The following is a 14,419-nucleotide window of genomic DNA, read 5'->3' as shown; positions in this document are numbered from 1 at the left end:
TGTTCTGCTGATATGTGAACTCTGATGGACCACAGGAAGAAATGGTTGAGTTGATACTACTAAAAGGCCAGACACGGGGGGAGGACATCTGTGAGGCTATGCTTGACTGTTTTAGAGCCAAAGAAATAAAAACAACCCACCTGGTGTCAGTGGCTACTGATGGGGCACTGAGTATGACTGGAGCGCACAGGGGCTTTATGGCCTTACTGCAGAAGTCACTGGACAGAAAGCTGCTGACATTTCACTGCATCCTGCACCAAGAGGCATTGTGCGCCCAAACTTTTCCCCCAGAATGCACAGAGGTCATGAATGTTGTCATTCAGATTGTCAATAAAATAATGGCAAAAGGTTTAAATCACTGTCAATTCCGTTCGTTACTGGATGAGGTGGAGAGCACGTACTCTGATCTCCTGCTGCATAACAGAGTCCGGTGGCTGTCCAGAGGAGAGGTGCTGAAACGCTTTGCTGCATGTCTGGGAGAGGTGAAAACTTTCATGAGCAGCAAAGGGCTCACCTTTCCTGAGCTGGAACAGCCAGAGTGGCTGGAAAAGCTGCACTTCATGGTGGACATGACAGCGAACCTGAACACGCTGAATACAACTCTTCAGGGGAGAGGAGGCACAGCGCTACACATGCTGGAGGAGGTGTTAGCGTTTGAGCGCAAGCTGACAGTGTTTGCCAGAGATTTACAGAGAGACACACTGTTTCACTTCCCCTCTTTAAGGGAGTTCAAACAAACTCACAAGGTGATAAATTCCGAGTATTTGCAGTCTGCAGTCACTACAATGCAAGCATCGTTTGGGAAACGATTCTGTGAGTTCAGAGAGGAAAAAAACACATTGTCCTTCCCCATCACTTCCCTGACTGTCGATCCAACCCTGTTAAATGTGACTGCATTTGCAGGTGTAAGTCAACCTGATCTTGAGCTGGAGCTGGCTGACATAGCTGACAAAGATATATGGGTGTCCAAGTTCAAATGCTTGACAGATGATCTCGAAGATGTTGCCTGTCAGAAGGCCACTCTTGCTCAGAATCACAAATGGAGTGATATTGAGAACCTTCCAAGACCAGACAAACTCATGTTTGAAACATGGAATACCATCCCCGACACCTACATAAACATAAAGAAATATTCATTTGGAGTCCTGTCGATCTTCGGATCCACATACGTATGTGAGCAGCTATTCTCCACCATGAACTTTGTGAAAAACAAACACCGCTCACGCCTCACAGATGACAGCTTACAGTCCTGCGTAAAGATGAAAGTGACTTCCTACAGCCCTGATTTGCAGACACTGTGCGCAGAGGTTCAGGAACAGAAGTCCCATTAACCAGGTAAAAGAAATATTTATGCAGATATTTTGCAAATATTTATTTTTCATTGTTCAGTGAAATAGTGCTCTTTTTTCCAATTTATTTTTTAAATTCAGGTCAAGGCTCCGATATCAAATCAAGTTTCAAATCAAGTTTATTTGTACAGCGCTTTTAACAATAAACATTGTCGCAAAGCAGCTTTACAGAATTTGAACGACTTAAAACATGAGCTAATTTTATCCCTAATCTATCCCCAATGAGCAAGCCTGTGGCGACGGTGGCAAGGAAAAACTCCCTCAGACGACATGAGGAAGAAACCTCGAGAGGAACCAGACTCAAAAGGGAACCCATCCTCATTTGGGCAACAACAGACAGCCTGACTATAATATTAACAGTTTTAACAGGTATAACCCTCAACTGTCCTCATGGGGCCGTCCTTCACAGGAGTGGGGCGATAAAACTCCGACCAGACACAGGGCACCAGGATGGATCAAGCAGGTCCGAGGGGCAGAAGAGGCCAGCATCTCAATCCCAGGATCAACATGTAACTCAGAGGGACAGATGGGGGGGGGGGGGGGGGGAAAGAAAACATGTTGTTAGGTATGCCCTAAAAATGACAAGTATTAAATCTGTGTGGTAGGCTCACAGAGACGAGAGTCTTTACATCAGGCATGACGCACAATGGCATGTTAATATGGTAAAAAATATATCATGACCTGCTCTGGCTGGATGCTTGATTGGGTGATGGGAGCACACTCCTCAGCAATGATGAGATGCAGATGGGACAAGACAATTCAGTTACATTTCACCGGGTCTGGGACATGCGACAGAATGTCTGACGGCCGATTCCCTGCAGGCTACGATAGCCAGTCGAGGTCCCCACCGTCTCCACCAAAAGATTTCCTGTTGACTCCATGTAACTCAGAGGGACAGATTTGGGGGGGGGGGGGGAGAGAAAGAAAACACAGGTGGTTAGGTATGCCCAATGTCACCTGAATAAGTAGGAACAGTATACATATTGCACCGAGTACAAGCAGGGACTCCGGCAACTAACTATGACAGCATAACTAAAAGGAGAGAGCCAGAAGGTAACACAGGCATGAGGGAGCCCCGGGACATAAAGCAGCCAGCCACTGCACCGTCAACAAACTCGAGTGAGCAAGCGAGTGGGGACTGACAGCATCCATACATCCCAGTTTACCAAAACACTCTATGTCTGAGGACCCTCCAGATCTACTCCTTTACCTCATAAACACCATTAACAAAAGGCTTGACTAAACAGATATGTTTTCAGCCTAGACTTAAATGCTGAGACTGTGTCTGATTCCCGAACATTACTTGGAAGGCTGTTCCATAACTGTGGGGCTTTGTAAGAAAAGGCTCTGCCCCCTGATGTAGCCTTCACTATACGAGGTACCAGCAGATAGCCTGCACCTTTTGATCTAAGTAGGCGTGGCGGGTCATAGAGGAGCAGAAGTTCACTCAGGTACTGTGGTGCGAGACCATTTAGTGCTTTAAAGGTCAATAGTAGTATTTTATAATCAATACGAAATTTGATTGGGAGCCAATGCAGTGTGGATAAGACAGGCGTGATGTGGTCATATTTTCTAGTTCTAGTAAGGACTCTTGCTGCGGCATTTTGAACTAACTGGAGCTTGTTTATGCACTTATTGGAACATCCAGACAGTAAGGCATTACAATAATCCAACCTGGAGGTAACGAAAGCATGGACTAGTTTTTCTGCATCATGCAATGACATTAAATTTCTTATCTGTGCAATATTTCTGAGATGAAAGAAAGCTATCCGGGTGATGTTATCAATGTGAGTTTCGAATGAAAGACTGGGGTCAATAATCACTCCGAGGTCTTTTACTGCTGCACGTGAAGAAACAGAAAGGCCATCCAGAGTTACTGTGTAATCAGAAAACTTACTTCTAGCTGTATGTGGTCCTAGCACAAGTACTTCAGTCTTGTCAGAGTTAAGCAGAAGGAAATTTATAAGCATCCAGTGTCTAATGTCCTTAACACATTCCTCAATTTTATTAAGCTGGTGTCTCTCATCAGGTTTTGCAGAGACATACAACTGTGTGTCATCAGCATAACAGTGGAAACTAATACAATGTTTACGAATAATATCGCCCAGAGGTAACATATATAGAGAAAAAAGCAGTGGACCCAAGACAGAACCTTGTGGAACACCAAACTTTACCTCGGTACGTCTAGAAATATCACCATTTATATCGACATACTGATAACGATCAGTTAGATAAGACCTGAGCCAGGAGAGGGCCATTCCCTTAACTCCCACAACATTTTCTAGTCTATCCAGAAGAATGGAATGATCAATGGTATCAAATGCTGCACTAAGGTCAAGCAACACAAGTAGCAAGACACAGCCCTGATCAGACGCCAACAGTAGGTCGTTTACTACTTTAACCAGTGCTGTCTCTGTGCTATGATGAGGTCTAAATCCTGACTGATACATTTCATGGATGTTATTCCTATGTAAATATGAGCATAACTGCTGTGCCACAGCTTTTTCAAGGATCTTGGAGATAAAGGGGAGGTTTGATATTGGCCGATAATTGGACAGCTGACAGGGATCAAGGTCAGGTTTTTTAATCAGGGGTTTGATAACTGCTAGTTTAAAGGATTTGGGTACATAGCCAATCATAAGAGAAGAATTTATTATTTTTAGAAGCGGTTCAATTACTCCAGGCATTATCTGTTTGAATAGATGTGTCGGTAAAGGATCTAGTACGCAAGTTGAGGCTTTTGATGTAGAGATTAATGAGAGTAATTCAGTTTCTTTTAGGGGAGTAAAACATTCTAACTGATGATCTGATACAGTTATATTGTTAACTACAAGGTCACTTTCATTGTCTAACCTTAAATTAGTAGTTTGAATTTTTTGTCGGATATTCTCAATTTTGTCATTAAAAAAATTCATGAAGTCGTTGCTACTACATACTGCAGGTGTGCATGTGTTGATAGTGGACTTATTCCTGGTTAATTTTGCTACAGTATTAAATAGGAATCTAGGATTATTTTTGTTATCTTCTATTAGGGAGGAGAGATATGTTGATCTCGCAGCACTAAGAGCTTTTTTATACTTCAGGAAGCTCTCCTTCCACGCCAATTTGAACACTACCAATTTTGTTTGACGCCATTTACGTTCCAATTTTCGAGTGGTCTGTTTTAATGTGCGAGTGTCATCATTATACCAGGGTGCTAATTTTTTGTCTCTGACCATTTTCCTTTTTAGAGGAGCTACATTATCTAAAGTATGGCGGAATGTTGACTCTAAGCATTCAGTTGCCTGATCGAGTTCTGCAGGGGCTGACAGTGACCCAATCAAAGTTGACAGCTCTGGGAGATCATTTATAAAGCTCTGTGCAGTAGTTGACGTGAAAGTACGTTTAATACAGTAGCGTGGTGAGGTGCATATATTATTACTCAGACATATTTTGAATGAGATGAGACAATGATCTGAGATAACTTCAGACTGTGGAAGTATGACTATATTGTCTACGTTTAATCTGAATGTTAGTATTAGATCAAGGGTGTGACCACCATTATGGGTCGGTCCTATGACATTCTGCTTATTACACGCCCCAAAAGCCCAAAGGCGATATGAGGATGACGGCTCACGGCATTTTTTGTTTGCTACATGTATAATTTAAGTTCAACTTTTTAATTCATTTGAAAGAGACCCTTAACTTGGTGTGGTTTTTTTATTAGTTTTTTTAAGAGTTCAAAATGTGTTCATTACATGAATAAAATTCCATTTTCTCTGTAGCACTTCATGGATTTCATAAGCAACACACTATACTTGTTTATACAAAGCGTAAAGGTAAAATAATAATAATAATAATAATAATAATAATAATAATAATAATAATAATAAAAACAATATATACAGTGTTATCTTCATTTTAAATGTCAAAAAGTATTTGCGGCTCTCAGTGTTTTCCGTGGAAACCGGGTCCAAATGGCTCTTTGAGTGTTAAAGGTTGCCAACCCCTGTTCTAGAGGGTTCACAAACTTTCAAGCACCACTGTAGCTTAGTAACTTGCAGAAGAGTCATTTTAAAATACTATGCTGCTATTACTGCTGCTGCTACTGCTGCTGCTCTTTATATTTTATAGTCTATATTTATTTTCTATTTATTTCTATATGAGAGAAGACATTCAATATTTCATTGTAGCCAAGTCCAATGACAAAAATATTATTCTGTTCTACTCTGTTTCTATTTTTGTTAGACCAGCAGAGATGGAGCACCAACACCATCCTCTATCCTTTGGGAAAATCCAGCCAATTAGGGGCTGTTGTGGTGACTGCTGGGGGAAGGATGAGGGAGTGAAAAAGAGAAAGAAAGGGAAAATAATAAGAATAGAATGGAGGAAAATGTTGGTCGGAGAGAAAGCTGACAGAGTGGAGTACATTTAATGTTAAGTGACAGGTTGACAGATTCAGGAAAAAGCCAGGGAGATGTATATTTGCATGTGGTTATATGTGCATTATCTTGCAGATCAAGCTATATTTATCATTTTTCCCATCTTCTGGTATAGAACTAAGGAGCTTCATGACCACACTTCAGATTTATCAACATCCCTACACCTGTTAGAACCATTACCATGTCCCCAGTGTCTTTGCCTGTGGGTTTGGGTACTGGGCCATACCAGGGATCAGACAGTATATTTGTACTACCAGTGTGCCCTGGAGACATGTCAGTCATGCATCACCTATCTTGCTTTGCTTCAGAGCCATCAAAGCCTAAAACTACATTCTCATGAAGCTGCTTATCAGAGAGCTGCTGGAGTCTTGGTTATTACTATTTGGTATTATAATTAATTATATTTTTGTTTATATGTCTGCATTTTTATGTGTGGCATTTTCCATATGCCACTATAAACTGAAAATATATTATGTATGTTGCTGAGATATTAAATATTTTGATTTATAACCAAAGGCTGCTGCTGCTCTGTATGAATTTGAATGGTTTCTCTATGTGTGTGATCCCCCCTCAAATGACTGTAGTCAGGGGCTTGAGCTGTCACAAAGCACAGGGCTCTCTCTTGTCTCAGCACAGATGAATAAACACCCTGGCCTCTCCAGTATTTCCCAACTGCCCCCCTGACACTTTAAGGCTAAAGTACTGGACATGGTCAAGTGCACATTTTAAAACCTTATCGGATCCTCACCAATCCTGCTGTCAGGATAACAAATATAGATAGATAGATAGATAGATAGATAGATAGATAGATAGATAGATAGATAGATAGATAGATAGATACGGTAGATAGATACAGTAGATAGATGGGAGAAAAAGAAATGTCTTTCTTGTCTACTCTTGTACATTTTGTTCTGCTTCCTTATCAGAACAATACCACACTGACAGTTGTACTTCTCAACTTCTGGCTTAATGATGTCAAAAGGGATGTGCTAAGAAATCACTCAATTACTCAGCACAGGCTTTTGCAAAACATCAAACATGTAGGATGTACCATATTTTCATAAAGCTGTCATTCTGTTTTTAGTTGCAAGCTACATGCAGACAGTTTACCTCCTCGCTTACAGTACAGTAACAGCTTTATGTGGATTATTTAACCAAACCTAACTTTTGCACTTACACTGAGGATGGTGTGTCAGTAAATCTTTGCAGTATGCTGTTGGAAGTTTGTTAAAACACATCCTTAGGTGAGTTTGTTATTTTGGCTTCTGGCAATCATGGTATGCAGGAGCTATTAGACTAGCTGCCAAAGCAAGTTAACAAAGGATAACACAAAGTAACTTAATGTAACACATAACTGAAAAATAAACCACGAGAACATGATGTTATCAGAAAATAATCAAGAGAAGAGTCTGATGCAAAGTGGATTTACTGATACCATCCCAAGGTGGATTATTTTCCTACAACAACAAAGTGTTTTATTCATCTTATACCAGAGCAATTTGTCAATGCTAACAATTTTTATTAATTGGCGAATGTCACGTTTTTATTTAGTCTATAGTTAATAGCTGCATTTAATGTTATTGAACATCTGTGAATCAAGCTAGTACTTGATTCACTTTTACATTATAGCAGCTATAAACAGTTATTCCCTCACCAGTCTCTCTCTCTCAAAATTAATAAAACAATAAAAAGATTCAGCTTGGCATGTTGCTGAGAATCCGGAAAGCCCTCACTCTTGGAGACTTCCTTGTGTTCAAAACTTAAAGTTACAGTGTTACTTCTGATTGTTACAAAGCACTGATACTGGAGACTTCTTCCAAAAATGCTATTGTTAAATTAAAAAAAAAAATCACAGAAAACTCCATCAATGTTAACAATTCCACAAAAGCTTTTACTGTAGAAATGTATTAGAACATTGCAGCTGGAAGTACTGCCATAGCTGCTGTGAAATGAAAAGCTTCTGACCACTCAGCATTGATTCAACGGGTCTGTGGTGATAAAACAACATAACAAAAGAGTAGTGGCATCCTAACACTGTGTTGTATGATGATGATTCTCTGATTTGTTGGGTTTCATGTTGGATGGCTTCTCATTAATTTTAGGTATGTGTTAGTATGTTTCTGAGCTAGTGCATATGTGTGAGATAGAAACACAAGAGGCACTCCAAGACAATAACAGACCTCCCTGTCTCCTGACCACATGGCAGAAAAGGGCTCGTTTGATCCAGCCAGGTCAGTTCAGTCTCTCCTTCTCCACTATAATAGAATGGGATTTTTATTAGCAGGGGCCGGTCATGGGTCAGCAGAATAAACCCTGAATAGACCCTCTGAGTGACAGGTACACAGGAAGAGTGGACGCATTTCAGCCATTATTAGCCCTTCTGCCATGGGCCACATGCTGTAATTTGTCTGATTTACTCTCAGTGCAAGTGTTGCCAGAGTAGCAGTGATTAATTGTTATTAAATGAACTGGAGTGTCCTCTGGGGAGGACAGGGTACAATACACTGGTGTTCTGGCAGTCATCTGTCATGTGTTATTAGTCCAGCATGATGTGGAAAGTACCGCAATGGCAGCAGAAATATTTGCAAGTGGGAGAGGGAGGGAGACTCAGGAGTGATGAGAAGCTTCATTTCTTTTACGGATTTTTTTTTTAAATGCTCTTCCCCTAACCGGGCTTAGTTTCCATGGTAGCTGCTAAGAAAAGCAACCTTTTTTCCTCCTCTAAACCACATTATTGAGTAGTCTTTCCTACTGTGCAAACAAAATCTGTTCTCTCTCTGTATTTATATAGCCCATGGTGTATGCTTATGACAGTCCCTTACTGAAATTCTCATTAATATACTGGGTTTTCCATAATCTGTTGTGTTATTGGTGTTGCTTGTGGCTTAGGCAGATCATTGCTGCTGTTTATATTACACAGTGTGTATCGATTTTCATGTAAGCCATTACAGTGTTGTGTTATGATGACAAAATCACTTGCTAATGCTACAACTACCCACCATAATATCATTAACAGCTTATTACAAAAACTTACATTAGAAAACCAAACCTCTTCCAGTACACAGCAAGTATTACACAGTACTATAATACTGGACTGGATCAGTTCTCAAGTAATAGCACCCTTTTTCATATTCATGACTGTTTTGTAGGATTCTGAGGGAGCACCTGGGAGAACAGGAAGTGTCCATCTCTCTGACCATAGATGTTTTAGAAGAAACTGACCTGGGTAACTACACATGCTTTGTGGAGAACGGTAATGGCAGACGACAAGCAAATGTCCTGCTCACCAAACGCGGTAAGCACCCAGACACAAAATTACATAAACACATAGCCTTACTAACACATACACACACAGCAGTCACCAGAACCAGTGGAAGATTTTATGATAATTCTAAATGCTTCTTTGTGGGTGCTTAACATAACACAGAGAACATAACACACACAGAGCAGATGATTATGTACATGTCAAAAACATTTTGTACAGTGATTGCACCATAATGATGGTCATAAAGACCACAATGGCCCTATATAGCATATCTAAGCCAAACACCAAAGTTATCATTGTTGCTAAGTGACTTCCTGTATGTGTTTATTAGTGACTACGTTTACATGCACATCCAAATCGAGCTGCTGTCGGTAATCGAGCTGAAGGTCCCAGCAGGGTGCCAGAGAAATCCAATCCTACATGCAGTTTTAAATCGAGCTATTGTTATGAGGTGCATTGTGCACCCGAGCCACAGGTGGCGCTACACGCCCCATCGTGTTGGTACACTTCCGGTTGTCGTCATGAAGAAGAGCTATTCAAGAGTATAAACAAAGTGACTACAGGCGGAAATTAGCATGCACTGCTATAACCTGGTACAGACATCTGTCCTTACCACAAGGATAATGTTTAATTTGTACACCGTCCCTTTTAAAAATAAAATAAACTCTAAGAAGAGTGTTTGTAGTTTGTATGTACGAACAGAAGTGTTCCTAATAAAGTGGGCGGCTAAGGTGAAGTGTCATGCCGACCGCGGCTGTTTTTTCGACACAATTCACAGCTATGCAACAGCTGTACAGATGTATTTGGTGATACAGTAAGTGAGCTAAATTTTAACAGTGCAAACAATGCCACAAAAAGAAAAGATTCATGCCGTTGTCATGATTCGTTGTCATGCCGACCGAGGCTGTTGTGTTTCCCTTGTGGTCTTGTCACTTCCGGAAGGGGCAGTGCTGAAGTAAGTAGCTCGAATACGTAGCTCAATAGGGTATACATGCACTAATGCCGCTTTTCCACTACAAACGCGGCTGAGCCGTGCCGTGCTGAGTCGAGCTGAGCGGGGCTGTTGGAGTTGCATTTCGACTACAACCGCGCTGAACCGTGCTGGCTGGAAGTGGGTGGACACATTGGGTGGAGTTAGCGAAAGTGGGTGGACGTCACGTGATGTCGTTAAGCGGCGCAAACAGTGACATCAGTGACAGTGGCGGAACAAGTCAGAGCCGGGCCGGGGGCGGGGCAAATGACTGGGCCCTTTATTAAAGCTTATCATAACATCATTTTAGGCTACAAAATGTCCGCAACTGCGGTGTTTACCAATTTCAACACTACCGGGTGCAACTATGTTATTTAGTACATCAAGTCCTTCAAACGAACATGTAACTCAGAAACAAAAAACATTAGGATACTGTACATGGCTCATAATAAAACATCAATAGCCTATACTGCGCACATTATTTGAAGGGCATACGAATGAGCGCTCAGAGGTTGCAACGGTGACAGGAAGAGTCAGAAATAAAAGGAGGGCGGTGCAAACCTCACTGAATGCACTGTGTTTACCAATTTCAACACTACGGGGTGCAACTATGTTATTTTGTACATTAAGTCCTTCAAACGAACATGTAACTCAAACAAAAAAACATTAGGCGACATACTGTACATGGTTCATAATAAAACATCAATAGCCTACTGCGCGCATTATTTGAAGGGCATACGACGAGCCTTGCGCTCCGCGAACTCGTCCACGATGCTCTGTATGTCACTGATTCAGTGAGCTTTTAAGCGGTAGTCTCACGACCCGAATAGTAAACAATAAACATGGAGGACATGGTGTCGTTAGTGTTGCTGGTCTTGGTGCTGTGGCTTGTTGTCACCGACAACGCGGACAGATACTGGCAAGAGCGTATAGATGAAGCGAGGCGCATAAGGCTTCAGAAATTCTCGTAATTCGTAATTCTTCTCCTTCCGGGTTTGCGGTGTTTACAGATCCCAGCGCGCTCGCGGGGCGTGTGTGGGCATGTGAGGACACTCCTCCTCACCAATCAGTGCACAGGGGAGTGTCTGCTCACGCCCCCAGCCTCACTCGGCACGGTTTGGCTCGCTTCAGCCCCACTCCAAAACCGTGCGAGTTTTAGGGGCTAAGCAGGGCTGAAACGAGCTGAGTCGTGCTGGTTTTTGGTAGTCAAAATGCGAGCCGTGTCGGGCTGAAGTGAGCTGAAGCGAGCTGAAGTGAGCTGAAAAAGGGTAGTGGAAAAGGGCCATAAGTAGCTCGGCAGAAATCGCATAATCTAGGTCGTGTAGCTCCATTCCAAGAAATCAAGTTCGGTTCAATTTCAGCCGAATTAAGGTGTATACATGGCATTTTGAACTTCGATTTCAGTCGAGCAACGGCAGAAATTCGATTCTCTCTATGTGCATGTAAACGTAGTGAGTGACTTTTTCACATTCCTTGCCTTTTTGCCTATTAGTGGTGCTCTATAAATGGTTGAAATGGTTGCACTCATTCTTTATCAAGAGGTTTGCATTCACATCTAGAAGGATTGTTAAGGGGCAAAAAATAGCAATACAAAGGTAGCAACATATCCATAGCCACTTTCATCACTATTTTGGTTCTGTGGAGAGAAAGAGAGAGAACATGAGTGGTTAGATTGCATTTAATTTGTTTTAGAGCTGTGTATTTTTCACAGCATATTTAGCTCGGTCCAGGCCTGTCCTCTGCGCTGTTGTACACTGCTCGGCAGGTCCAGAGCCTCAGGGTCTTCTGGTAATGGAATCTCCCACAGTGTGTGTTCACTGTCAGTGTGGGATGGATGGAGGCCACTTGTGATGCAGCTATAAGAGCACAAAGACTGTGCCCAGTTTGATGCCTGCAGAAATTTTTAATTATGCATCAACAAATGCAGATGCTTTTATCTGAAGCCAATAAAAATGCTACAATGCAGTTGTTTGTGCTTCTCAGATCACTTGCAGACTAAATCAGGTCAGATGGTGAGGTTAAGCAATGGGGGCTTGTCCATAGGGGCAAATGTGGCAGAACAGCAGGATATCAGGCTCATTCATCTCATTATCTCTAGCCGCTTTATCCTTCTACAGGGTCGCAGGCAAGCTGGAGTCTATCCCAGCTGACTATGGGCGAAAGGCGGGGTACACCCTGGACAAGTCGCCAGGTCATCACAGGGCTGACACATAGACACAGACAACCATTCACACTCACATTCACACCTACGGTCAATTTAGAGTCACCAGTTAACCTAACCTGCATGTCTTTGGACTGTGGGGGAAACCGGAGCACCCGGAGGAAACCCACGCGGACACGGGGAGAACATGCAAACTCCACACAGAAAGGCCCTCGCCGGCCACGGGGCTCGAACCCGGACCTTCTTGCTGTGAGGCGACAGCGCTAACCACTATACCACCGTGCCGCCCCTCTATAAAATCACAAATTAAATTCCATTCAAATAATAATTACATCTCTTGAGTCACTAGTGAATAAAAATGTTGCTATTTTTCCAATTTTGCTATGTTATGTATAAATTCACTTTTCCAGATTGTGCAATAGTGGTGCAGTGTGCTCACTGCCCCATTTCATTCAATAGAGTTATTGCACCAAGTGGTCAAATAGAACAAATTAAGGATGACTGGGGGAGAAATCACACTGCCCCATGCAGAGAAGGAACAGCAGGCAGGACAGTTAATTACACGGTTGATATATACTAATATAATGTGTGTATGTATGTATGAGTCCTGTGCAAAAGTCTTAGGCACATGTAAAGAAATGCTGTAGACCAAAAATGGATTAAAAATAATGAAATTAAATGTTTCAACATTGAAAATATATATATAATAATTAAATAAGTAATAATAATAATAATAATAATATAAACAGCAGTAAGCCATAATAAATTAAACAAAGTGAATATTTGGTATGAAATGACCCGTTGCTTAAAAAAAAAGGTAGTCTCAGGTACAGGTATTGCAGTTTTATAAGGAAATGAGCTTTAGGTTTCATCTTGCAGAATCAGCCACGGTTCTTCTGGACACTTTGACTGTCACTTGTGCTTCTTAATTTTACAGCAAAATCCAGTAGCCTTCATTATGTTTTCTTTTTTAATCTGGTCTCTTATGTCATATGCTACTCAGATACAAACGGGGTTTTTTTTTCTGTAAGATTTAATTTTGTGCTGGAAAAGAACATTTGGAACTCTAAAATGTTTTTGCACTGACTCAACAATGTAGAAGCCATAAAATAGAAATCTCTAACAAAGTTTGTATTTAAAAAAAGGAAAAAAAAAAAACTTGGGTGCCGAAGACTTTTTCACAGTACTCTGTGTGTGTGTACACACACACACACACACACACATATATATATATATACAGGGTGCGATTTGTCAAAAAACCAGAAGGGGGGATGGGTTTTTTTTTAAATCATGAAACGTCACAAAATTAAGGTAACAATAGGCTAACAGCTCAATAACATCCGATGATATCAAATGAATAACACTAAATGAAAACGAACACTAAACCAGAGATAGTAAATTCATCTTCCTATCTCTCTGACTAAATACACGAACACTAACACAACAAAGTTCGCATTGCTTGTCGCGTTGCTGTGATGTTTCTCTCCCTCCAGATTAAATGGACAGTGACTCGAAAATCACTAAAATACATGAATACTAAATGAACAGTTTGCTCTGATGGCGCAGTTCATGTGGCCTTTTCTGCTTTCCCGTCGGTGCGCTATCCGCCGCGTTTCGCCCTTCTTTAATCCACATTTCTGCAAATTTCTCAGCAGGGAAGGAACGCACGTCTGGCCCATTGACAGCAAGGAAAAGAAGGCTGTCAGTGTGGATACATTCATTCTGTTGCGCTCATCAGTAAGGATGTGAATGGCGCTAAATCCACGTTCACACTCTGATTATCTACAATGTATCTATTTGCTGGGGATGTTCGTAGGGTTGCCAACTTTCTCATATCCAAATGAGGGACACTTTGTTCCGGGTGCGGACAAGTACCAGTACAGGCCCTGTACACGCACCCCAGCGCCCCAAAATAGTTACAGTACCGAATCGCTTTTAGGTGAGTGTTTCAAATGTAGGCCACTACAAATTCATTTCTAAAATAGAGCTTTTAAAAATTAATAGACCAATTAATGGATATTTTTAAGTAACTTAATGCAAAATAACAAACAATTCTAATATTATTGTCTCATTTTTCTCTTTTAAACTTTGGCCAAATAGTTCATCAGGCCATATTTATGAAGGCAATGTCATAAACTGAAAAATGATTTGCTGTAGCTGTAAAACCCTGATATTTGCTTAATTGTCCATTTGAAAACCCTAAGAACCTTCTGCAATGCTTCATAGCAGAAGAAGAAGAGAGAAAGACATCAC

The 14,419-nt window shown here is 41.3% G+C and overlaps 1 protein-coding gene across 1 annotated transcript in view; it reads left to right on the top strand.

The window, feature by feature from the left end:
- il1rapl1b (interleukin 1 receptor accessory protein-like 1b) overlaps positions 1-14,419 on the top strand; it is a 1,244,729-nt gene that overhangs the window by 1,112,593 nt on the left and 117,717 nt on the right. The window contains exon 8 of the mRNA XM_060911511.1: positions 8,920-9,065. Coding sequence (XP_060767494.1) covers positions 8,920-9,065 — 146 coding nt within the window. The remainder of the gene's footprint in view (positions 1-8,919; positions 9,066-14,419) is intronic.

Source organism: Neoarius graeffei, chromosome 27 (genome assembly GCF_027579695.1).
Source record: "Neoarius graeffei isolate fNeoGra1 chromosome 27, fNeoGra1.pri, whole genome shotgun sequence".
NCBI lineage: Eukaryota > Metazoa > Chordata > Actinopteri > Siluriformes > Ariidae > Neoarius > Neoarius graeffei.
This window is presented reverse-complemented; position numbering and strand designations above follow the sequence as displayed.